This window comes from Pezoporus wallicus, unplaced genomic scaffold, assembly GCF_028554395.1.
Source record: "Pezoporus wallicus isolate ANWC-B61680 ecotype Strahan unplaced genomic scaffold, APGP_CSIRO_Pwel_v1 scaffold_6885, whole genome shotgun sequence".
Lineage (NCBI taxonomy): Eukaryota > Metazoa > Chordata > Aves > Psittaciformes > Psittacidae > Pezoporus > Pezoporus wallicus.
The window spans coordinates 1-26,611 of record NW_026638858.1 but is presented as its reverse complement, the minus strand read 5'-3'; the positions used below and the strand labels follow the sequence as shown (position 1 = coordinate 26,611).

Sequence of the window (26,611 nt, the reverse complement as noted above, 5' to 3'; positions counted from 1 at the left end):
AGAGCTCCCCAGGCTTTAAACTCTACCACAGGAGCACATCTGACACTGGTTATCAGGGCTTATGGAGGATCAGTGTTACATCACCGGTGATGTCTGACTGCTGTTCAAACTGAAGTTGCTGTGTGTTGTTTGGATTGATCTCCAGTTTCTGCTGCAAGGTAAAGGAGAGCTTGGAGACAGATTCAGAATATTGCAGCTCACACACACTGGAAGTGTGCTACAGTGCAGAGGTTTCAAAGCCACTTAGTACACTGCCTGCAGATAGCAGGGATGCTTGAACAGGTTTTTCCTTCTTAGGAAAGGGAAACAGGATGGACAGTGGAAAACTGAATGGTAAGCTTTCTTTTCACCTTTGCTTAAACAAGTGACTTTCTGGATAAAGCAGTTGTTCGATAGCAGTTTCAGTGAGGATAACGTAAGCTTCCTAGCTAATAACAATACCCCATCATAGAAGTTGTAAGGATTTAGTTACAGTATAAATAAGGGACAAAATACTTGTAGCCATAAAAAAGTATCTTAAAGGGGTAGTGGGGAAAGGCTACTCATCTGGGAAAGTGCAGGCTCTTGTAATGAGTGGAGTCCCTCAGGGATCGGTGTTGGGACTGGTCTTGTTCAATATCTTTCTCGGTGACATGGACAGTGGGATTGAGTGCACTCTCAGCAAGTTTGCCGATGACACCAAGCTGTGTGGTTCAGTTGATACGCTGGAGGGAAGGGGATGCCATCCAGAGGGACCACGATATGCTTGAGAGGGGGGCCAATGCCAACCTCATGAAGTTCAACCAAGCCAAGTGCAAGGTCCTGCACCTGGGTCGTGGCAATCCCAGGCACAGCTACAGGTTGGGCAGAGAAGAGATTCAGAGCAGCCCTGCAGAGAAGGACTTGGGGGTGTTGGTTGATGAGAAAATGAGCATGAGCTGGCAGTGTGCGCTTGCAGCCCAGAAAGCCAACCGTATCCTGGGCTGCATCAAAAGGAGCGTGACCAGCAGGTCGAAGGAGGTGATCCTGCCCCTTTGCTCTCGTGAGACCTCACTTGGAGTACTGTGTGCAGTTCTGTTGTCCTCAACATGAAAAGGACACGGAACTGTTGGAACACGTCCAGAGGAAGGCCATGAGGATGATCAGGGGACTGGAACACCTCCTGTATGCAGACAGGCTGAGAAAGTTGGGGCTGTTCAGCCTGGAGAAGTCTGCGTGGAGACCTCATAGCAGCCTTCCAGTATCTGAAGGGGGTCTATAGGGATGCTGGAGATGGAATACTCATTAAGGACTGTAGTGACAGGACAAGGGGTAATGGGTTAAAACTTAACCAGGGGAAGTTTAGATTGGATATAAGGAGGAAGTTCTTTACTGTGAGGGTGGTGAGGTACTGGAATAGGTTGCCCAGGGAAGTTGTGAATGCTCCATCCCTGGCAGTGTTCAAGGCCAGGCTGGACAGAGCCTTGGGTGACATGGTTTAGTGTGAGGTGCCCCTGCCCATGGCAGGGGGTTGGAACTAGATGATCTTAAGGTCCTTTCCAACCCTAACTATTCTATGATTCTATATAGTCTAGAGATCTACTCTGTGAGCATGGAAGAAACTACTGTCAGGAATGGCTCCAGTGAAAGATGTCACTTTCTGTCCTTGACTGGGATACAGCTCTTGTTGAGAGAGAAATAGCCCAGCCTTTTTTATGGTGCATCTAAGAATTTTAATCTGCTGAAATTTACAGGCTATGGGTAGGCTGAGCCAGACTGGTCTTAGTATCTGCTTTAAGTCATCCTTTCTCCATTACTAGCAAAGCTTGGATCTGAGTGGCTGACAAAGCAGCCTGTACAGCTCTCCTGAACCAACAGCTGCTCAATCAATATATGGAACAAGCAGGGTACTAATCCCTTGAGACTTAAACTGGTGTGGTCAGGAGCAGAAGGACAGTAGCACTCATAATGGTGTAGATTCCCTATGCAGCAGAAAAAAATGAAATAATTTGACAGTAACTGTATTGTAGCCCTCTTGCTCCTGACCTTTTCTACCAGCATGAAGGGATAGCTGAGCTAGTACTATACCCAGCACTCTCAATTTAGACCTGAATGCAGCCCGTTTGGGATTTAATTGAACATGAGAAAATACAGCCTAAGCATTAGAGAAGACTTCACTTTAGAATTCAGTAGGGTTTATTCTACAAATCTTAGATCAATGCCAATGATACAAATTTTATGAATTCTCATTAAAAATACAAGTCAGTATAAAGATTCCAATAGTAATATAATGCATGATGATTCAGTTTCAAAACTTAAGGAATGAATCTGGGTTTTGGACCACGCTACAGAAAAGGGGAACACAATGTAGAAGAATATTTAGTTTACCTCCTTTACTTTAGGAGGGGCCTGTGCCTTATTGCCACAATACCTGAAAAAGCAATATGAAGTGCATAGCAGCCTTGCCTGTGGAGTCTCCAGGCAAAACTGTTGAATTTAGTATCAGTCCTCTTCCTTCCCCCCAGTTCTGTTAAGGTCCTTTTTGATAGCTTGATATAGCTATAATAACTTAAAGCTATTCCCCCATAATGATTATAAACAGTCCTTTGAACTGTAAAACGCTCCTGTGATGCACTGAACCACTTCCACTGCGCTAACCATCTGGCCCAGTCTTTCCAGGAACACTAAATACTGATTCAAATCAAAGGTGAATATTCAAAACCCTCCTGTCCATGACTTTTCTTTTAAATGAAGTCTCAGTACAGTCTCATACTCAAAACACGTTGTTCATAGCTTCAGGCACAGTTACAACATAAATCAGATGTACTTTCTTGAACATAACCCTCTGATATCATGAAAGGTGTTAAAGCTTTCACTAAACAGTTGAAATTTGGCCAAGAATTGCTAGATCAAGTGCTTTGGAGTGGGGGAGAACAAAACTACCCTTTCTTTTTGGGAGCTGCCTGCACTTACAAGAGGATTAGGCTTGATGAAGGAATACCCTAAACCTAAATTTTAGAGAAACAGTTTAGCACAAGAGGTAACTCTTGACAAGATATACACCTCATCCCCCAATTGCTGTACATACATGTTTATTCCTAATGACACTTTCACCCTGTCAAAAATAACTCTTGTTGAGCCCAGTCATTTCTGGTAGCAGAACCACATTAACATCACAGAGCAGGTATCATGTATCTATCTGCAGAAGCAGACAGGAAAACTAGGCTTAACAATATGCATTACATTTCCAAACAGAATTTTGAGGCAGGCAGTGGCATTTACTGAAACTCAGCTTTTACCAAAATATTAGCATCATACAAAAATAATGATTAAAAAAAAAGGTAAAAAGCAGCTGCTGACTTCCATGCACCAGTTGAATAAAAAAAAAAAAAAACAAACCTCTTGCATAAATGGAGCAGCAGCACAGAACAAGCACAGACTTGGCTATACAAATACATCTTCTATAGGAATTTCCGAGTTATCCACCCAACATCACAATATCATATTTCAGCTTCATACCAATGATGGCAAAATCTAATATTAAAGCCATCATGCAGGCTAAGGGGAATTTCTTCTGCTGTGCTGAACACTGCTGTGCTTGCTTTGAATACATACTCTCACTCTGATTTGTCTTTGTAGTAAAAGCATCTTATACTCTACCAGTCACATTTAGTCAGAAGTAAAAAAAATTCTGTAGCCCATACTGGGCTTCAGTACAGTCAAGATGACAACAAAATACAAGGATGTCATTAAACTGCATATATTATAGATAATGGGTTCACTTTGCATTTAAGTCACATTTAATACAAGACATGTTGGTCTGAAATTGTGAACTGATTCTATTTGGAACAAAGTATGGCACAGATTCCCAGTATCTATGGACACTGGATAAATAACACATTTTTCTTTTTGCAATGATTATCAATACACCAAAAATAGTGTAACAGTCAAAAGGGAAGAGTGAAGGAAAACAGACATAGGAGAAGAAATAAAAAATGTCTAAGAATTGAAAATATATGCCTTCTTTTGTAAGAAACTTTATTTAACTTCATCTTTAAAAATTCATTCTCTCCTCAGAACAAATACCACCATAAAAAAAAAAACAAAACAAAACTGCAGTAGCACACACTTGCACTCAAAGGAAAACATGCAAAACCCATGGCTGGAAAAATTCTGCATAAAAATCCAAGACTTTAGGCAAATGTTTGCCCCCACGTGCCTTTAGGGACCCCAGACAACAAACAGCTTTCAGTGCAATGTCTTGTTTTCAATTGGTGGGGAAACATGGCAGAAGCTTGTCTTCCAACAGCTATACTCTCCCAGATGTTTGAAGCAAAACCAGTCTCAGCTGTACTTCAAAATATCATTCTTAAACTGTTGCAGAAAGTACAGAATTCAGTAAAATGTCAGAATCCAGTGAAGGAAATGTTTTGAGTTCTACCCTGTGCCATACACTTCTTAAAAAAAAAATTTAGACAGAAAAATGGATTTTTTATTAATACACCCTCTTTAAATTTTTTATTTATGAAAGCAGCTCTTCACGCAAATCAAAAGCAGTTCCTGAGTAACTGCAGTAAACAATGTCTTTTAAATATTTTTGCGCCTCAGCTCTTCTGTTTTGGTTCTTTCTTGGTTTTTCTCCCTAGTTTTCAAGTTTAATCTCAGTTCTTTTTCAAAAAATGTGCAAGTTCAGTTAGCATCGTTTCCAGAAGTCCGCAGCTTGCAGGTCTTCCTGCAACAACTACAAGATCTGCACATATGCTAGGTTGTACTCCTATACCTATTGCAGATTTTGCTCTCAAACCTGTACAGCATGCACTTTCACGTCTTCTTCAGCATACGCCGGGACTGCCATGTATGGAACTTATTGTAGGCCGTCTGCAGCATCTCTTCTATATGACTTACCAACTGAAACATTAAGAGGGAATTAAATGTCCCAGCTACTGGAAAATACATCCCCTCCCCTCCCTTTGATCAGATACTGTTGCCTTCTTCCTTTTATTCAGTCGAAGTAATCTTGCTAAAATCACAGAGGTATGCCAAACAAAGAGAAAAAAGATCTGAGGCTCTAATGTGAAGTATCTGTAGAGGGAGCAGTTCAGATAGCTACTAAGCTGGGATGGTCACAGGGAAGTAGTGATACTTGACTGTGCTGTCTGCTCCAGTATTTACTCTGTGGTCTGTGACCACTTCAAGTCTGACATGGTGTGAGACAGTTTTGAAGTTGTTATAGTTCTGCTTCATGGTGGAAGTGAGAAGTGAAACATGACTTCCGCTTCTTGCTGTCTCACTTGGGCAATTTTAAATTATATTTCTTGATAGTTTTTGGTATCATTCAGAAAGCTATACAGGGAGAGGAGGCATGCTTAACTCTGTACTCAATCTCCCTCTGCCCATTTCCTAGTTAACAAAAACCTTAACTGCCCTACGATAAGAAATAACAAAGCTACCATCCTCTTGATAATTATGATTCAAATTATTAATAAGCACCCACATAATTAAAGAGTATTTTCCCCTTACATTTGTGCTTAAATACTGTCTCCGAATCTTTTCTTGGAATGGGCAGAGCTTTGCAACCTGAAATCTTTCCAAGTTGCTCTTCATTTTCACAACCTGAAAGAGACAGAAACCAACATTATAGTCACTTTGCACAGTTCTCTTTCCTTTAACAAACTGTTCTCCAACCAAACACCTCATAACTAATCCTGGGGGCTACTTTAAATATGTGTAGTTTGAAGAAGTTACTAAAACATCAGTGTCTAACCATTCTGGAGTGCATACTTATTTTTGAGGTGAGTGCAATGTGCCACCGTGATCATTATTACTTTGTCAGTAAATACTACAGAGACGATAGTCACAAAAACATGTTTTTGCTTCAGGCAAAGACTGAACCATGAATTTTCAGGCCATGTTTTACAGCATGAAATCCAACACATCTGCGGATTTTTATCTTTGTGATCCACGTGAGGTCAAAAGAAAGAATAGCAACAGAAAAACAGTTACAATCATATACCTGGTTGCAGCAGACATCTCTCCTCAAAGGCAACTTTATTCTAAAAGGCAGTGTATGTTTTGAAGCTATGAATGAGTGTTTTTTGCAATGGATAGAAGAAAAAGGAAAATTTTCTTGTAACTGTCACTGTGGAGGTGTCTTAATGTGGGGGAAGGGGGGCTTTAGTTTGTGTTTTAAAGTTGCAATGAAAGATCTGCAGCTGGAATACAACTGACCATTCTGTTGAAATTAGCTTGCAGCAACTGCTCCTGAAGGGCAGCAACAGGCATAAGGTTGATTTTAATGGTGCCAAAAGAACTGCTGAAAAAAAAGGTAGTATTTTACATTGTTGATCTTCAGTTCTAGGGACGAGTAACTGCTGCCCTGATTTAAAGCTTACGTATTAGTTCTATACTTCAAGTTAACGACAGTCATCCTAAACCATGATCTGGCCACCCTGTAACAAGGGCCACACTAAGAAGTTCTTACCTTTTCTTCTAGGAATGGCGTGTTAACAGGAAAGCAGGACCAGAAGTGTCGTAGCAGTTCCCCTACTGCCACATACAAGTGTTTTAGTTCAGACTGAATGTCATTTGGCACCATCTCTGCAACAAGAAAAAGATTTTGTTGCGTGACTCAAAACCATCATATGAAAACAAGAGAATGTAAGGCTAATGAAGGAGACCAGCAAAATACGAGAATCCCAGAAAGGTTGGCTGGGAGGGAACACTGAGGTGCCTTACACCTGAAGTAGGACTATCAGCAGCATTAGATCAGGTCAGCTGCTATTTATGACTATATAGTTAGAAGCTTGTATGTTATGTATAGGGAGATCTATGTTAGCCAAAGAATGGATATAAAACTTAATCCAGGATTAGAAGCAGTACATTTGTACTGTTCTAATGGTGTGGCAGTACTGCTTCTGGAACTGGCATCTTGTTCTCTTCAGAGCACAGCACTAAATACTGTATGGTGGACACTGCAAGCTCTTCTCTCTTTTTACAATGGCAGTGAGAACACGGTCACAGCCTGTGGAAGATGAAAAATCCAGGCAGGAACAAGGAACTGACCCTACTCTTAAAGAAGAAAGGGCAATGGGGTTCAAGAGAAGGGGGGAACCACAATCATAAAAACCAAAGAAAAAAAGCACAGTCATTGAGGATGACAGGAGCATAGTTACCTGAGCAGTGAATAGCAAATTCTAGGATGAGGGAGGCTGGGTTTGGTTTCTGTTTGGTTGGGTTTTGTGGGTTTGGTTTTGTTTGTTTCTGTTCTGGTTTTTAAATTGAAAAAAGGTGGTCAAGCTCAAAATGGAGTGCAGCACCCAGTACGTCAACTGGGATGGGTAAGAATGCCTCACTACCGCTTGCTGACTCCTTTTCTTTCAGTACCATAAAGAACTTACACTTGCTTTTTCAGCTGTCTGCATTAGCTTCTGTGGCTCTTCACACCAAGTAACACAAGTTAACTGGAAACCTGTTATAAACACTGCCTTGTGAGAACCTGCTGCGATGCAAAGGAAATGGACTTGGGAATAGCTGAAGAGATGCAAGAAGGAGGAGTTGTCTGTTTTGCCCTTGAAGACTACAAGAAAGTTGTCCTTTTTCACAGCAAGCTCTGGATCTTAAACGCAGGCTGCAGAAAAACCTAGTTCCAGACAATTATCTTGACCTCACCTCCTTTAGAGCTCTCCCTGGGTATGCCTTTATTTTCTAAAATCCAGGGGAAAAAAAAAAATTGGAAAATAGAAATGCTGAACAAGCAAACCCCATTATCTATACGAGGACTTGAGATCAACTACAACCTTCATCACTTGCTTTGTACAATTTCCTCTCTTTCAGTTGCCTCAGCAGTGGTGTAGCCAGTACCACCCTCATGGTGTGGCTCAGTTGTTGCTTTTTGTTTGTTACTGTAGCCCAGTATTATTTCAGCTGCATGTTTCCATAATTTCCTTTATCACTGTAACATTCCAAGAGGCAGATGAAACAGCAAGCCAGGTACTGCTTTATAATGCAGTAAGATATGATTAAAGTATTTTATGTCCTAAATCCTTACGGTTTATGGCTTGCTGTGTTCCACCCTGCATAAGTGCTCCTCCAGGTGACAGGGCTGCAATAGTGCTAGCAGCATCAGCACTTGAAAGGACCTAAAGGGAGAGAGGGAACAATTATTTCATATCGCTTTCTCCAATAAAATCTTTTTAAAATGAATTGTATTTGAACTCCGATGGCAAAGATACAGTTGAGCAGATACAATGGAAGTTTTGATGAAGAGTCTGCTCAGTACTTTCAAGTGCTATAAGCTCACATTTTCAGCGAAAGCTCTCCAGTTAGTTACAGACAAACCAACCTTTTCTTTACCTAGTATGTGAACTGGCTATGCAGCCATTTTGAAATGAGACAGAGAATTACTGTACAAAAATGCAACACATTTGAATTTGTGGCTGCTTTACATCAGGCCAAATCTGGGTTTACTAACTGAGGAAGTTCACATACTGGCTGGGGAGACTGGCTGCCTGGGTGTGCTGCACTCTAGTTGCCAGAAGACAGCTTCTGTGTAGCCCACAGTGAGATCTACATCCTACGTAAGTGCATTTAGGAATGAAAGACCTGTTCAGTTATAAATTTGCTTACTATGGACCTCTTAAGACCATTACATACTAAACTTCAGGGGGTGGGATCAATAATATTGGCCTGTGTTTCATGTTGCAGAACTGTCCTGCTTTACTACTTTCTACCTTTTACCATTTCCTCAAAGAACCTGGTAACGGTAGAATATAACTCAGAGTATCAGGTCCCTATTGTTTAGATTTTAAAATCAGTAACTCAAAAGGTATTGCCTAAAGTTGTAAAATAAATTGAATAACATGAAACTATTGGAGATAAAGTCTGCCCTGAAAAATTAAAATTCCAGTAGACAGGAGGCACAAAATTACACAGAACGCAAGATGCTAACATCAAGAAGGGTATTTTTTTTAAGTATTCTCCCATACCTGAGTTAGTTTGGGTACATATGCTTCCATTTCTTGCCTAATACTATTAAAAGAATTAATTATATCCTGACTGGTTGCATATTGCTGTGATTGAATTGGAGTTGGACCATGATAATACCTGTGAGGCAAGAAAAGATAAAATGTATTAATAGGAGTGTTTGTAAAACAGAGGCCAAACTTGGTGGACAGGTCTTCAAATGTTTCCAATTTTAGATGCTTTGTAATTGTTGACATTACTATCTAAATCTTATTTACTGACAAAGTAAAATATATTGCCACATTGGAAGAAGTTGGGTCAGGGACGGTATGACAGCAAAATAAGAGTTTCTGTTGTTGAATCTCCGAGCATCTCTTTGCTAATAAGAAGCTATCTGTGCCACTGAGTTCTGGGAGTATTATTAGAGTAGAGGAATTCATGCCACTTTGGACTGAAACTGAGCACATCGAGTATCACTTCTTTTCTGAAGTTATATTTATGGTTTTCAAACTCAAAAAGTCTAGAAAACAACAGGACTGTTACTATAAAAACAGACCAACGAGCAGTCCAAACTATCCCAATTGCTTTTTTTTTTTTTTCCTGGGAGTGCATTTTCCTTGGAACTGAGTATATTTTCACATGCAACACATTTATCCACTGTAAGCTACAACAAAGTGCCGACCTGTGCTAACAGGTCTGTTAGCCTTTCACAGATATTACAGGTCAAAGCTCTTCAAGTACGCTTACAGAGACTTAGCTTGCTGGAAAGCAAGATGAAATAAAAATACAAATTGAAATGGGAATTACTTGGAAGCTGGTTTATGCAGAAGTTCATATTAGGTTTTTAGGCTTAGCCTAAACACACTTGACTGTGGCACAGTAGAGACTAAATCAGCTGATTCTGTGCAGGCTGTGATGAGACCTTCTGTACTGAATATGACATAATAACCATGTGTATTTTAACTTACCTATCAGACTTCAAGTTTAATGCAATAGTTTTAATGCTATTATTCTTTGATAAATCTTCATATTCAATGGCCTCCTGCAATTTCACCTAAAATAAGCCAAATAATTATACACATCACTAATGAGGATACAGTTTGATGCATCTAGTGCTTTTATCCAGTTCACTGAGTCTGAGCAGTAGAGTTACTAAAACCTTAAAGAAAACCAAAGTGTGGAATGATTCACGCTCCAGAGGGAGCAATGCCCAACATTGCTTAAAGGGTGCGCTTCGGAAGTCTTGGCACTACCGTTTTTCCTGCAGGTTCTGGCCAAAATGTGCAGTCCCTGGCACTTCAAAATATGTTCTACAATATATAGATCATTCTTTGTGCTCTCTATGTCCATCTAGCTCTAGCTTAGCAGAAACAGTAATGCTTTAATGGCTGTAAGGAGTGTAAGACTAAAACCCTAATAATTACACAAGCTATGTGTTGACTGTACAGCTAGAGCATTAGTGGTGAGAGATAACAGCACAGTGGTATTACACTTTGTACAATGAGAAAACTATTTCTGAAATCTCCTACTTTCTCCTCTTTTCATCACATTTATTTTAGTCCTGGTGTATCGTTTTCTCTCCAATGAAAACTGCAGTTTTCAGGAAAGTCAAAGCAGTTGACTAACCACATTTACTAACGTGTATTCTACCACCTTTTCTCACAACATATGCAGGTTTTAAGTCCCCTTCACATGTTCTATTTGGGCTGTCAACCCTAGCAAGAGTATTCAATTCAGTTTTGCAGCAGTTACAATACTCTCTTCCACTTTGTGAGCTGCTATAGTTAGTCTAAACCAAGCTGTTGCCCTGTATTTCAGGGTACCAGGCATCACTATGCTTTCAGTTTAACTTCATTTCAGCTTATGACCTTAGGATGAAGGCTGCAATGTGCCATTTTAATCATCCCCTTTACAAATGATACATTTGATAGGTTAATATTGGTGCCTGAACACCACTACCCCTTTCAGATAGATGTTCTCTAGAATGTTTCCAGCATTTGGCGGAAAGGCAAAGGGGGAGTTGGGGAAAACCAGAAATGCACTGTATGGAAAGAACCAGATTTCTGGGTCCAAGCAGAAGCATCTTGGAAATTTTTTACTTTCGCTAGGCACTACTGAAGAGATAAACAGCAGTACTTCAAGGTGTAATTTATTTGTGTTTACTAAAAGAGTATAAAACTTCTTACAGCCCCTCAGGTTCTTATTCTATATACTTCTAAGCAAAGCCAAATCACATTAGATGCATCATAAAACAAGTAAGGAACCTTTAGCAACTTTCTGACAGACAGCTTCCAGTTTCATTCAATTAGAATTGCATCAGCTAACTTTATACCTTTTTAATTGGTGGCTGAAAGAAATCTGAATCCCTGGAGTTTCCATCCGTACTGCTGGTCTCACTGTAATGGTCATTTTGTGCTTCTCTTAAAATAGAGAAACAGCATTAAGAATACCTCACAGGAAACTTAAGATACAAGCTAGAGGCAAAGTAAATACATCTGTTTCAAAAACTTTATATGCATGTTCACATACTGTATGTCAACTTTTTTCCCCTTACATCTTCATTTCTAGCAGCTGATCTAGATAGAAAGAACCAGCTCCTCAAATAACCCCTCAAGAGGGAAATTCAACAGCAAGGGAGGGTGATTCTCCCTCTCCTCAGAAATAGTAGCATGCCAGCAACGCAAGTGGGACACAGCAAAATCATGTGACTAAATTAGAAACGCTTTGCATACACGCTCATGTCAACCAGGTGTTAGCAGAGATATGGAGCCCTGAGATACTACTGTTGCAGAATGAGAGCTATTGTTTTGTCTTTCTGAACTGGAACACACATTACATGGAAGAGATCGTTAAAGGTCCAGTGTTCAGTTAGACAGAATAACAACATGACGGAGCACAGCTAGACAGAAGGTATTAGAATTTATCACAGATAAGGTCTGCAGGATTTGGGAAGAGTAGGAATCCTTTGATGTTTATCTATAAACCACTCATAAAGCAGACTTCACATCAAGCCCACTTCATTCTTCTTTGAAGAAGTTTCATTCATGAAGTTCACTGCAAATATACTAAACCACCTGGTTATTCTTTTCTTTTTAGTCTGGGCAAGGTACTGCACTAGAGGAATCTTTCACCTGATCCACCTATGCCACACTGTTCTTTTGCTTCCTCCTTTGCTTATGTCTATGCACCCCGCTATAGGAAGCCTCAGCAGACCTGCTCCTGGAAGGCAGGCAGTAGGGACTCCCTATGCCAGACCTACCCTCCACACAGCAAATGGAATACTACTTCTGCAGCCTTTACCAGGGGTGAAGAACTAAGGCAGAAACATCCTTTCCTTTTTTCATCTGCTTTGTATGGTAACTCAGCTAAAACTAGCATTTTTCATCTCAGAAAAACTGTTAAAGTAAAATGGAATGTAAAGGTATTTTCGTTTCTAAAGTGAAAATTATAAATCATAAAAATTACAAGAAAAGGTTGGATGTGCAATTGAAGACTTACTTTCATTTTGGAAATTCTTTAAAATTTGTTACAAACCAGCTTTTACACAAGAGTGAAACTTACTGTTTCCTGAGGCCAGCTGCAAGGACCATGGCACTATGATGATTAAAGCGTTTTATAATGGCAGTGGTGCTACTTTCTCTAGCAGATTTTGAGGCATTTGATGTAGAGGCCATAGAAGCAACATATTCCTACAAAGAAAACAACATTAGCTACCTCCTGCCCAAAACCCAGAAGGACTGAATCAGGAATTTTGCATGTCACCTCCTCTGAACTCTACTGAGTGATACTGCCTCATCATGGGAAGCAGTATTCTCCTGCCTAGCTCCACCATCACATTATGTAATTTGAAAAATCTCCATAGACTATTTTATTCTGCTAACACTGGGCAGTTTAGGTGTCTGAGAGAAGAAAAAAATTGTTTTGTAAGACTGTGGTCTAGTTATAAGTAAAACTAGAACTAGCTTAAAAATGTGAGGATCACCTGCATGAAACAGACAGGCACTGATGGCAATTAAGAGCTAGCAATTGTTTTATTGACCTCTTTTTACCAGCCTGTGGGACAACAGCAGCCCACAGGCTAAATGACACCTGTCAGGAGGATGCGGTATTGCTGGGAATTCAAAAAACTTCAAGCCTTAATCCTTGCAGTGTTCCTTGGTTACCAGGTGGTTAAAGGCAACTTGCTTTGCCCCATGCACAGTTTCATGCCTGCAGTTAACCGGCCTCAAAAAGAAAGTACGGCAGTTTGCACAGCAATTCAAACATACCTAGCCTAAACTCCTAGTCCAGTTCCAGACTGCTGGCTTTGTACAACTCTTAGAAAAAACAAAACCAACTTAGAAATGCAGCATCATTAGTTAAAACTCCAAAGTTTACGTTAGATCAACTGCAGAAAAGCACATTTTTAGGTAATTTCACATTATGGTACACCATTTATAAAAATTGTTTTAATTTGTACTTGGAGGCAGGTAACAGAACAGTTCAAGCTAGTCGTACATTTAGTAAAAGATGGTATTTAAAGCTAAACAAAGAAAACTATATAAAGTGTCCTTAAAATTAAGCGTAATCAAGCAAATAGCCATGTTTAAAATGAGAAAAAATGCAAAGACTTTTTAATTTTGTGCTACTTTCTGCATGTTGTCACAGCTTCTAAAAGGCAGGAAGAAAACAGAACATCCACTTCAGACAAGAAAAAAACAAAACCAAACCATCCAAGTGAAATAATAATTCTTTAAAAAAGGGAATTCCTGATTTTATAGCCAGCATACTAAGGCAGACAGGAGACATAAAGTACCATGGGCAGAGTTTTCATTTCTTTACACACAGACATGCAACCGTGTAAATGTCGACTATCCAACCATTGCAGAAGCCTAGTAAGTGATGTGGTTTAGAATTAGCATTTGTAGTTATTTTAAGAGGAGAGGGACCCTCTTTTTCCTTAAATGAAGCTAAGGTGGGAGTTGGGTGGGTTTTTTTGGCAACTACTTACTTCATCTAATGTGTAATCATCCAAAGCTGTTAAATCTATCAGGGGGTTTTTTACCCCTTGAGACACCATTGCTTTTAACCCTGTATATAACAAAGAAAAAAAAAATCATTAAAAACTGTATCTAATATAGGGATTATTAGATTATATTTAACCTTTAAAGGAAAAGACAAAGGTTCTGCAGATCCCCAAGTATCAGCATGACTAAAGCTTTCAACCCTTTTCAGAGTTCCATTTAAAATTGCCAATAAACTTGGAAAGGTATTGTTAAAGATCATCCTACTAATTAGCACAGCTTTCATGAACTTCTACACGTTGCTGTTGGGTAAAAAAAAAAAAAAAAAAAAAAAAATCAAAAAATCGAACACTGTATTAGTAATGTTAGTTGTATTAATATGGGAACTGGGAAGCCTTAGTTGTATGTTTCTTCTAATTTTGGCACTATTTTATTGTCTTGTCTTGGGCAGAATGGCAATTTACATCTGGCGATAGCTTTTACTTGTGTAGAGTTATGGATTTCATTAGTCAGAATACATATTAAGGAATGGTGTTAAGTGATCTCAACTCTGCACATCTCTGTATTGTTACAAACCTACCTCAAAAGTTCAACAAAAACTTATGTCAGTGGTATTTCAAGATTTCACATTAAAAAGGCTGACAGAGAACAGGGATGGTAACTCCTCTGGAAAATTTTAAACAAGATCCATATCTGTCTATTACTAAAAGCTGATCTATAACAAAAGCTATACATGTTCTAAATTGTGCACATACCACAGAATGAAGCCTTATATAAACAAAATTATTTCACAGCAACCAATGGCACAGAATAATCAATCTAGCATGATAGCACATAATAGAATTTATCACAGATTTTCTGTTGCAGGAGTTGTAATAAAGCTGGTTTCTAGTGCTACCACTCTCCAAAGGCTACTTTGTTTCAAGAAAGGCACTCTCCATGAAACATGTTGAGAATCCAAAGCTACAGCTAACTTTCAGTGGCCATCCGTACCTTTCACTTCACAGTTTGACAAACAACATGCCTAGTAACGTAAGTAATGTAAGAAAACTTTAACTTCAGCTTTGCTAGATTTCCTAGACAGACCTCTTGAGTGTTGGGGTCTATGAGGCAGCTAAGACTCTTGCAGCCTATTGCACAAAGTCAAAAAACTTACCTTTTTCATCCAGTTTGGCACACTCTGTAAAGAGGTCTTTTGAGCCTGTATTGAGCCTGTCCCGATGGAAATAATGAGACTGAAAAAATCGTGTCCAGAATTCCTTCTCCATCATGTTATGTGGAACATTTTCTGTGTATTTCATTTTGACTGTGAACAAAACCAGCAGTGATTACAAACTGTTCTGCAAACCTTAGTATGGTACTTCACGCTAAAATTTCCTTGCTTGCTTCCTTCCTTGTTTTTTGTCTAATGCTGCTTACATTCATTCCAACTAAACTAAGAGAACACAGTAGTTAAGCATAAGCAAACAGGTACTCTTTTTATGCCCTGCAATGCTAGCTAATATTTTGAAATAAATGCACATAACAGTGGTCTGAATACTCTTAATTTGAACTGCACACATACAAGAAGTTTGATTTGCCAGAATTCTAGTAATTCAATATAGTGCAGGGGGATGATGGAAATCAGATTATTTTCTTCCCAAGGGTGGTTTAATGAAAAATAACAATTAATTGAAATTCTGAGTAGGAGAGTACATGGGAACCAAACACCTATTCACAATCTAAAGAAAAAAAAAACAAACACCCCCCCCCCCCCCCCAACCAAAATCCCAAACAACCAAAAGTTCAATGCACAAGTTAAAATGTTTTCATTTAACAAAATCAAATTTTCATTTCAAATGCATGTTTTAACACATGCTTCTTCCCATCCCTCAAACAAGACAGGGAAAATCATCTAGAAGACTGAATATATGGTGCTTTGTATTTCCAGGCTCAGACTAACATTTCAGTCTTCTCACAGCAAGATGGTAAAAAACCCCAAACAAACCAAATCTTAAATGTATGTATTCATTTCATAAAGCACTGTTCTTACCTGCAGGATATGTTCGAAATATGGATTCAATGATATCTGAAGTCAAATTATACCGCAGACCATTGCAGCCATCTGCTTGAGGCCGTACATCAGCCTAAGAAAAAACATACAGGGAAGAAAATCAGTCACATCTGAATGCCTCTGTAACTGGAGAAGGAAAAAAACTAGCATTTTGCAGTCAAATTCTCCTGCAGATAAAATAATCTTCTTCCTCCAAAAATCCATATATTTGATTATAAATATTTTCAGAATGACTACATTTTCCACTTAAAGGCAAATTCTTTACAAAAGTAGATTGTAAATTTTAGAAGATGAAAAGCAAAGACCATTCTATCAATCAAAAGAATGTGTGCTTAGTTTAATATATTGTTTCACAGTAAAAATAGGCATATTTACTGCATATGCTTAATCCATTTTGTGCGTGCAACAATTCAGCTAGTGAATAATCAGGGATGATAATGAAGTGACAAAAAAGGATTTATGGTTCTCATACCTTATTTGCTTACACACTGAAAGCATCTCCATATAATTGACAAATAGCAATGAATTTAGAAATTGAGGGTAAGCCTCAGTCAGAACTTACAAGTTAGATCTCAATGATCTCTTCAGGAAGCTCTGGAGCAAGCAAGTGCTCAGACCAATTCTCAATAACAGGAAAAAGTACATGATTGCATAAGCTGCCTTCTTTTCTTCCTTTTCCTGTACATCTAAATTCTAGGTTTTGTCCCACCTTCTTCCTAGAGAAACACTCATTCTGAGCAGAGCCAGATAGTTATTTTAACTTGAACTAGCACACACAAATATATGAAATTCTTTTTCACAAATGCAGAGTACACAAACATAACCATTTATTTAAGAAAGTTTTGGTTTTGAAAGTCTCAGTGGGTGTGGTGCTTTGCTTTTTTATTGTCAAGGTGTAAGAATAATGAGAGAGAGGAAATCGGAGCCATCAAGTTCATTTGGTAAATGATTCAGCTACTTCTAGGTGGAAAAAAAACAAATATAGCAGCTAAGTCATAAAGCTGCTCCCACCTCCTGTTTCCCTCCCAAACTCTTGATGTGTGTGCAGTCATTACAAAGGTGGAAATGGGATTCCCACTAGAGAGTCACAGTATGTATTCATTCTGTTGCAGAAGTAGAAATACATCTGTGGGAGGAATCTAAAGATTGTACCTAGGTTACTTTTAGACTGCACTGAGATTACTGAGGCACGGTTTCTACAAATGGGTAACATAACAAAGATAGAAAAAGAGAGAGAAAACAAGTTTTCATACATACAAGTTGCTCTTCAAGTAGCTGAAAGCATGTACTGGTTTAAGAAAAAAATGGGGAGAGAATAAAACTGTGTGGAAAATCTCTGCAGCTTCATTTACGTATGTCAATGCTGCAGCAGAGATACTCTTGAACTTACGACGTTAATACAATGTAACCTAGTGACTGTAAGTTTACCGTTATTCCTGTTTAACAGGAGGCAGATATATAAAGAACAACAGCCTATTGTCAATTTAAAGTTCAAATTGAGTAGATTAAATAGTCAAAATGTTGAGGCTGCAGATATGCAACTCAAACCTTTACTTTTGTTCTTTTTTCTCCTTTATGTGATTGCAATAGTCTCGCCAATGTGTGGAAATATGTGAAGGAACCAGGAAAGAACACTATTAAAGTATATGGGAATAAAGTATCTGAACAGAACTCAGAACACTTTCCCCAATTTGTCTGCTCTAAAATCATTTAAGTTAGAGAGGTTCAACATACCAGAAATGCTGCAGAGATGCCCACATCCTGCTTACTAGGTCCTGCAGAATTATCCCCTGCATTCAGGCTTAAACGGTTGGCCCAGAATTCTTCAGCACTGATTACTTGGCTCACAACAAGGTCTTTATAAAGCTGAAACAAAACAGGATCTTCTTGCAGCATTCTGGTAAAAGAATGTATTGAACAGAATTGAAATACTGCAGAATAAGTCACTAGGATTTCCATAACTAACATGAGTTCACAAAACGAACAGAAACCAACTTTTTTCAAAATGCTGTGCATTTCTTAACAAGACTGTGTAAGCAAACAACCTCCATAGCTGTATTTGTCCTAAAAGACTTCAGGGCTAAAAAGAAATGTTTAAGGAATAGTATTAAATGCTAGAGAACAATAATGCCTAGGAAAAAGTTAATATGGGATTAACATCTTATCCTAATATTCTGTGCTGCTCTTGTCTCTTTGCACATGCAGGACTGGAGTCTCCTGAACTGTAAAAGCACAATGAAATTTCCTGAACTTCTGTAACAATGTTCTCGTGGGGCAGGAAGGGATTTCAGCACTGTCCAATTTCCATTTAATATCTTAAAATTCAGTAGTTACATGTCTCTCTTCTATTGCAAGAGCACACATAGCAAAATGTGAGGGATAAGGTACCTTAAAACATGTATTATCCCGAGTTGTTTGTTCATTTGTATTTCTGTTGGTAACAGTAGGATCTCCATCACTTAACTATGACATGCAGCACAATTGCTACAGAAACATTCAGTGTCACTACTTCCACCATGGAATAATGTTTGCAAAAGTTATCATCCAAATATAAAGTATCACCCTTACTATCCAAAATGCAAAGAATGTATGCACCTGAAACTTAATTCATGTTTAAGCAGCTTTTCAGATAGCTGTGTACTTGACTTGAGACCCACCAGGCGATTTTCAGGGAAACATGCATGTGTGTTCATAATCAGCCAAAGATTCATAATCAACCTCAACGATCTCTGACCTGTACCTAAGAGTCCTGATCATTTGCAAACAAACAAAAATAGGAATCTTATGAATACCTAGTAAATGGTCCAGGGAAGAACATGAATAAACTGCAACCTGGACTGAATGAAAGTCTGTAGCTGCTCTAAGGATGAAGTAGGATGAGGTGGAAAAGAAGACTTGGTGCAGGACATCCCTATTATATTTTAACCACCATGTTTTTTTCAGTTTTTCTTGTTGGTACAAATATGGATTAGTGGCCATTTTTACAAATTAGTGCAGCAGGAAGCAGTCTTATTTTAATTATTCCATTAAAACTTGGAGTATTGGTATGTACCTGACCCCTACATATCAATAAATGGAGGAAGAGCCATAGGGACTCTGGATGTAGTATCCTTTCTAGAACAGACTGTAACTTTTTTGCCTTTCAGTTGAAAATTAAGCTAGTGAAGCCCTGCCACTAGACTTGGACTTCTAATCAAAGTAACAGACTGGGACCGAGTACATGCAAAGATTCTGCTTTCCCTGTAACTAGAAAAGCTCTTACTGCCGCATGGCGTAATACTGTAAAATCTCATTTAAGGATACAAAGATCCAGAGCTAAGACTGCCCATACAATCAGCATTAAAAATCTTAGAAATAAGGCACATAGTATGATAGTGCCAAAGCAGTCTGCACTGCTGTAGACCCTTGTGGTCCCTGCAGTACTAGAAACCGTTAAACCTGCATGTGTCAGAGCTCCTGCACAAGACTCTTACTATTCTGCTGGGAAATCTCCTTGTAAAGACCCTACCTGACCAATGAGGCAATGTTCCTAGGTTTTTAAAAAATCTAGCTTTAACTTACCTAAGTTCAAAGCTAGAACAGTCTCTGGAAATGGAAGGGAGTAGATAGAGGATTCACAGCACATGCTAGAATAAAGTGAAACTCATCTGGGGAGATGCAGAGAACTGTAAGCATGCTCTATGGCCACAAGGACTGGTTTAACACAAGTATTTTAGAGGAACGGAAGTGTATCTTAAAAGCCCTTTTGGGAAAAGGACTTTGGCCCCAAATGTCTTCTCAAAACATTTTTACAATAAAATCCTGTATCCCAAGTCACACACTACTGCATCTCAAGTGATGCAGCATGAAAATACTGCAATTTAGTAAAGCATATAAAACACCAGGAAAAATTTGAGGGGAAAGAGGTTATACAGGGAGGAGGGAGGGAGGGGAGGAAATCACAAATCAAAGATGAGAACTTCTGGAACAGAAGGAAAAAAAAAATCTTTAAAGTAGACTTTCTAGCTAATACATATATACTTAAGAGACTAAAGAGACAGACTGCCAGTTGGGTGCTTTTGTCTCACAGCCATGGATAACAGACTGGGTGGCAGCCAGGTTGGCTGCCTTTACTCCTCAAGAACATGTCACTGAGAACACAGGTATAGTCTCAACATGTCACAGTTATGTAATTCTCAGTGAACAGCCTCTAAATTGGAAGTGGAGAGATTTATACTAGGAAAATGAATGCTGTATCACTTAGCAAAACCACACTACAGTTAGGTAACAGCTAAAAAAAAAAACCAAACACCAAAAAAAGTCCAAGCAAAACCAACATTAAGGCTCCCTTCCCTTTACCTGTTCTTCTCCTCAAGTTCTTTATTAGCTTTCCTTTTGAACTTGGGCAACAGTTGTTGAAGAAGATCCTTTACTGCATCTCGCTCCTTCACCGCTGTGCTTTCATTGGAGAAGTGAAAGTTGGTTGTGTCCCCTGCATGCAGCACTAGCTGAAGCTGAATTTTAGCTTTACCTTCTGGACTGATTTTCTGGCCTAGATTACACAGAGAGTATTAATTAGCCACAGACAGTAAGCTTATACAAGGAACACTCTTCCCTAGAGTATTTGCTTATAAGCAGTTATCCTCATCATCCAATTAAATACCATTATCCAGTGTGTGAATTCCAGCCATAAAAGTGGAACATAGTCTTCCCCTTAAATTAGTTTGAACCCAGCACCTTGTTCATTCTAAAACACAAGACATAGACACCAGCAGTCTACTGTTCAGTATCCTTCAGCTACTGCTCAGGAGCCCTCATTTATCTTTGCATTCCCCACGTCTTCCATTAGAAAACTGCAAATTATATTGTCATTACCTGGACACTTTAGCCTGGTACCAGTCCAGGCTGCTGCTGAAAGGCTACAACCTCATTCCTCCTTTCCACTTCTTCCTGCTCTCTTTCTTGTATGACTGTTAGTATTTGTGCAACAAGTTGAACCAAGGAACCAATCAACTGAAAAGTGACCCCCTTTTGTTTTTCCAGCTGGATTAGTTCCCACAGAAGAAAAGTAGTAAGAAGGCAGATGCAGGGTGCAGTAACAGCATGTCTATTGACAGTAAAGGTACGCTGGTCTGAAGTGGTGTGGTAAGCACATTCAGCTACTAGTACTCCCAGAGTCAATCACCAATGCCTCCAAGGTGCTATTACACCCTCATGACCCATAAAAAGAACCCTAACTCCTGCTTCCTTTCTCATAACCAGAAGGAGCAGTCTAGAACAACTGCTTTTATGTACTGCTGTGCTATACTGACTTCAGTGTAGCACTGCAAATGGCACTAACTTAACTTTGAAACTTACCCCTTTCTCCAGTGCAAGTGGAAGACAGGAACTAGATGTCATCACTGAATCATCATTGCTACCACAAATTTACAAATATCTCCCCCCCTTTTTTAATTTTAGATGACAAAAAAGAGCATCTTTCATCTAAGTTGACTTCAATGCCTATACATTTTTAAAATATAAGCTGCTGAAGTCTAAGTAAATAGCTAAATAGAACCTTTACAAAGTTGATTACCAGAGGTGAACAGAGCTTTTAAACTCCTTACTACATCTGTATTTAAGAAAACAGCATATTAGTTCTGATTCTTCACACACATTTTTGATCATGCTGCAGTACTTGTATGTAACTTTAAATAGCAATAATCATTAAACCTTTACCAAGTGACACATACAACCTTATTTTTATTCCTTCTTTGGCATTACAGCACATGGAATATGAGCACTAATTGGAAACAGAAAGGCAGCATGCTATAGACATTAACTGTTCAGTTTTGACTCGCAAGTACTCTGCTACTGCAACAGCAAGCGCTTCATCAGAATGTTACCAGTTAGGCCAAGCTACAGAAGCTAGTGCTTCTGAAGCTATGGTCTACTGGATGAAAGTAAAACAGCGAGGTTCATTTTATACGAAAATTGGAACAGCTTTAGATGCATAGTTTAACAGATGACATGTCAGATAGTTTCTGTGTTAGACCTCGAAAATCCTGTACTTTTCCTCAACCCTCCTCCCACCCTTCCCTCCACAAGTGGATGGCATGGATTATTTCTCTAATTTATTGCAGAAGTTTATCAAAATTTAATAGTAAATGCAGTATAGCTTAAACAGCTGGAGACTACAGAAGTCCTGTAGTAACATCCTTAATAAATTGAGTGATACTTCAGCATGGTCCTGACCTCTGCTGCTACACAGAATAACCTAGTCAAAGCTTCAGACCCTTTTAACCTTCCTAACTTATCTGCTAGTGTTTTATGGCAAATATGCTTTGGGTTGTATTTAAATGTTTATCAGAATACTGCTTACTGAAGCTGGAATAGGGAAAGTGCTCACTTACATTTTATGTCTGCATACATATGGCTGACTGTGAATCGGTCTTTGCCTTCAGGTGCCCATGCTATCCTTTCAGCCATAAGGTAGAGAGCTCCATCCTGCTTCTTCTGACGTACCTTCTTTACAATCAGTAACACTTCTTCAGATGATGTTGCCATTGTGTCTGTAAGGAGCTATTAAAAACATACAGTCGAGCTGGTTAGTATAATTATATTTGCTGATACACTTTCAGTACTCCTATCTATATCAAAGTATTACACCCACATTTACTTGTTAATGCCTACATCATTTTTTAAATATTCCAGATAAACATGCTTCCCTCTGTAAGTGCAATCAAGAAATTTATTTAAATACTGACAGCTACCTAAATAATTCACCTTAATTGCTGATACTGCTTTCGCTTCAGTAAAAAACATGCAAATCTTAAACCAATAACAAAATTTTCCTGTTTTAATGTTCCTTTACTGTTTTTTCAAGTTCAGAAGGATACTCAAGCTCAGAAATGGCACAAATTCCAAATCTCCTCTGGCATTTGGCAGCAGTTCTCTTCTTCAGTGTGAATGGCAGATGTTAAGTCATTTCAGAAAAGGGAATGATACAAGGTATGTGAAAAATAGCAGTTCTCTGTGCTAAAGTAGCCCAGCTACACTCCTGTTCTTACTGTGGTGGGCTAGAACAATGTTTTGCACACTTTATTGCAGCTGGGCAGTTTCCCATCCCTCTCCTCCGAAGTCCAGGGACTAATGTTACACCTATTTCATCACAGCGGTAATTCTGTTGCCAGTCTCACATAAACAAGACTTTTGCATTCTTCTCCCCCCAGCAGTCACTATTATTCATCTCTGCAGGTTGAGTCTACAGCCTTAAATTTCTCAAGAGATAAAGGATACCACAAGTATCACCACATTCTATGAACATACTGTTATATACCTATCAAAAGGTTCCATCTTTGGTACGTTCGCTGTAAATGTTTAGTCTGTCAAACTGCTGTATTTTGTACATCATAAACTTTACTATCAATATGTGAAACACTATTCAAATGCTGATATGCATGTTCTTTGGCAACACAGGCTAGTGTGGTGTGTCCCTGTCCACGGCAGGGGGATTGGAACTTATATGATCATAAGGTTCTTTCCAACCCAAACCATTATATCATTCTATGTTTCATATGCTTTAGAATACCTGTAATATTTGCTGGGGTCCACATCAAACTTCCATCAACAATCTGCATCAGCTATTGCACTACTAGTAGGTATCTTAAAAAAAAAAAAAAAAAAGCAGCAAGATAGGGTATTTACTGTGACAACCTGGACAGCAGCAGAGCATCCTCTTCAGCAAGTCTTACATACCCATCTCTGAAATTAGTTAAGTAAAATACTAAATTGAAAGACTTAATGGCAAAAGGGCTCTGCACTTAGGCTTCACTCCACCATTTCAGTCCTCCAAAGCTTTGCCAGAGACTTCAGTGATACTGAGCTGATACTGAATGTGGGGTTGCACATCAGCACTACTGCAGCAGTCACTGGAACAAGTTGTGCTACATTCAGAGCAGCCCTGCTAATACTTCTCTCTCAAAGAAAACTGTATGGCATGATTTCAGGATCGTTTCCTAGCATGATGCTTTACAGTCTCCCCAGCATCATTATTCTCTTCCAGGGCTATTCACTCGATCGTTTTATAATTTCCAGTTGCATGTCTTAGCCTCTCATCAGGTCCTTATCCTTACTGGGAAAAAGGCAGCTGGCCACAGACTAATAAACAGTATATGCAAGACTAAGTATTTTATATATATACATATATGTAATATACATATAATCAATATATATATTTTATATATACATATGTATATATGTAATATACATGTAATCAATATATGTATTTTTATATGTATATGTATATACACACAGAGAGCTCAATATATGCAAGAGTAAGGATTTTTGACTTTTTTCTCCCTTTATTACTTTACAGTCCTTTAAGGTCATTATTACCCAATGCAGTAGAGACAAAGCAACAGAATGCAAACAAATCAAACCTGTACTGAACAGATAGAAAAGGGAAAGTGTTTCCATAGCCTCATTTCTGATGCAAGTTGCTTTGCTTTTCTACCATGCTATTTCACCCACCTACAACCAGTCTTTCTACTACAGAAGACAACGATCGGCACCTAGCAACTTCTCCTTTACAAGCACAACCTTCTAGAACAGTACCCTGCAGTGTGCAGTCTGTGAACTCACAATTATCCCAGGAGAAGCTCATTCTACCTTCTGGGAGGATGAACACACTAGCTCACAGCTGTTCTTACTTGTGTCATTGCTCTGCATCCTTTTTCATGCAGTAATTTACAGTGGCAGTAGGATGATACAACTCACAAGCTCAGTAAGCATTACCCAAAATGGAGAAAACCCCAACTGTCTTTTGACGAGTACATCAGAAAGAATAAAAAATTGAGGAAAGTTACCATCTCTCACTAATGAAAACAAAATGGCTTCTTGTTACAACTAGTACAGGGAAACTTCTAAAATAGAAATCTCACCTAGCTGCTAAAAAAGCATGAGGATGGTCCCCTACGAACTGCACAGGGTAAGGCCACATCCTCACTAAGGACACACAGCACACAATTTTTTTCTCTTTGGATGCTTACGGCTTACTATGCAGTCGGTTGAGAGTCATCAATGGTCTATTTGTACCTGCCCAAACCTCCTAACCTCTATATTTAACAACTTGAGTTTCCAAGAATCAGTACTGAGGATGATGACACTGCTGCTCAAAGGGGCAAGAACTGAAACGTGCACGAACTGAAACGTGCACACAAGAGAAATTCTGTTATTTTACAGCGTTAACTATAATGTTAACCTGCTACTAAAACCAGAAGCATTAGAGTTCTTTAGCTGCAGACTTTAGAAGACAGCTATTTCTCAGGTTTCAGTATCTTCCAGAATAGGAAGGTCAGGAATGCTTGATTTTGAATTCTCCAGCAGCAGAGCTTTTGAAACGATGATAAGGAGTTCTAGAAAGCACTTGGCTCAATCCATAGCCCTAACCCATGGGGTATGACCTGTCATCAACCATGCCTTGAGGGTATTAATCTCAGGTGCAGTTTACAACTGGCAGGGTCTATCAGAAAGTCTCAGTATTGGTATAAAAAGTCAACACGAGGTCCTCCTGTTTGCTCACCCACCTACAACCTCCCAGATCTATGAGAGTGGACAGAACTTCTGGAAAGACTGTCCAATTCCAACAGCTGCCCTTCCTCTTAATGCACCAACTCTTTCTAACCACTTTTAAAATTGGATACCTCTCTTGTCTGTTACTTATACCACCTGGTCTGAATGCCCTCCATTACCAGCATTTCACTCCAGTCTCTTCCCATGTGGTTTTGTTGAGCTCTAATCAGAAATAAAGGAAACATTTACATATTGTAATAATCCTGATCCGGTCAGGGCAGATAGAGGCAGGCAGGCAAGCTCTGATAGAGCTGATGCAGGCCCTGCTGCTAGGTTTCCACTCCCTGCAGGGAACAGCAGAGTATCCACGCTAATAGTCCAGACTGAACCGCAGTGGCACAGGTACGCAGCGGAACTCTGACAGTTTGGGTGGGGCCGGGAGCCGGTAGAGCAGCACCCCGAGGGGCAACATCGGGCCTGCCAGTGGAATACAGCCTACGGTAACGCTGGGAGCTGCTAAGTGCCATTTGTCTTGGATACCGGCAAGCATCGCGATAAGCTGAGGGAATCCACATGAGGTTTGTGCCCCTGAGCCCATCTGAAGGGTCGATTCGGCCTTCCTCCGCGATCCGCATCACTTGTGCTTCATACAGCGTTTCTGCCTGCAGCGAAACGTGCCCGAGGACATCCTGCGCGGCCCCGGCCGGGCACTGCCGGGGCTCTGTCCGACTCCTGGCGGCCCTGGCAGGCGGTGGCCGCTGTCCGGGAAGGCGCTGCGAGGGCACCTCTTTGTCTATCGCCCGCACCCGGCGCCCAGCGCTCCGGCGAAGCCCACTGCCCACTGCCACCGTTAAACAGCCACAGCTGGGACGGGTACGGAGGATGCTAAGGACCGCCGCGCCCCTCAGCAGGCGGAAGGGACGGAAGGAACCGCCGGGCAGCGCGGCCGTGAGAAGGATCGGGCCCCACTGCCCCCCCCCCCCCCGAGATAATACCCGGCACCACCGCCTCCCCAACCCCGCGCCAGCTCGATCCTTACCGTGAGGGCGGTGCTGGGTGCCGGCTGCTGCCAGCGGGAGGGGCCCGGGGCGGGAGCGGGCGCTAC

General features: G+C 39.8%; 1 protein-coding gene across 4 annotated transcripts; it reads right to left on the bottom strand.

Annotated features, from left to right (window-relative positions):
• Positions 1–3,979: 3,979 nt before the first annotated feature.
• Positions 3,980–26,566, bottom strand: GTF2H1 (general transcription factor IIH subunit 1). 4 transcript variants are annotated; one of them, XM_057412712.1, is made up of 16 exons: positions 26,546–26,562; positions 23,525–23,598; positions 22,347–22,515; positions 20,314–20,506; positions 17,710–17,872; positions 15,955–16,048; positions 15,079–15,228; positions 13,910–13,989; positions 12,481–12,608; positions 11,252–11,339; positions 9,888–9,973; positions 8,943–9,060; positions 8,006–8,096; positions 6,440–6,555; positions 5,479–5,571; positions 3,980–4,866 (listed from the first exon to the last, which is right to left on the bottom strand). In XM_057412712.1, the coding sequence occupies exons 3-16, from the start codon at positions 22,498–22,500 to the stop codon at positions 4,780–4,782; spliced, it is 1,641 nt and encodes a 546-aa protein (XP_057268695.1). In that variant the 5' UTR covers positions 22,501–22,515; positions 23,525–23,598; positions 26,546–26,562; the 3' UTR covers positions 3,980–4,779. The 4 variants fall into 4 exon arrangements, with proteins under 4 accessions (XP_057268695.1, XP_057268693.1, XP_057268696.1 ...); XM_057412710.1 differs by lacking the exon at positions 26,546–26,562 and adding an exon at positions 25,638–25,772; XM_057412713.1 differs by lacking the exon at positions 23,525–23,598 and having other exon boundaries at positions 26,546–26,566.
• Positions 26,567–26,611: the final 45 nt, after the last annotated feature.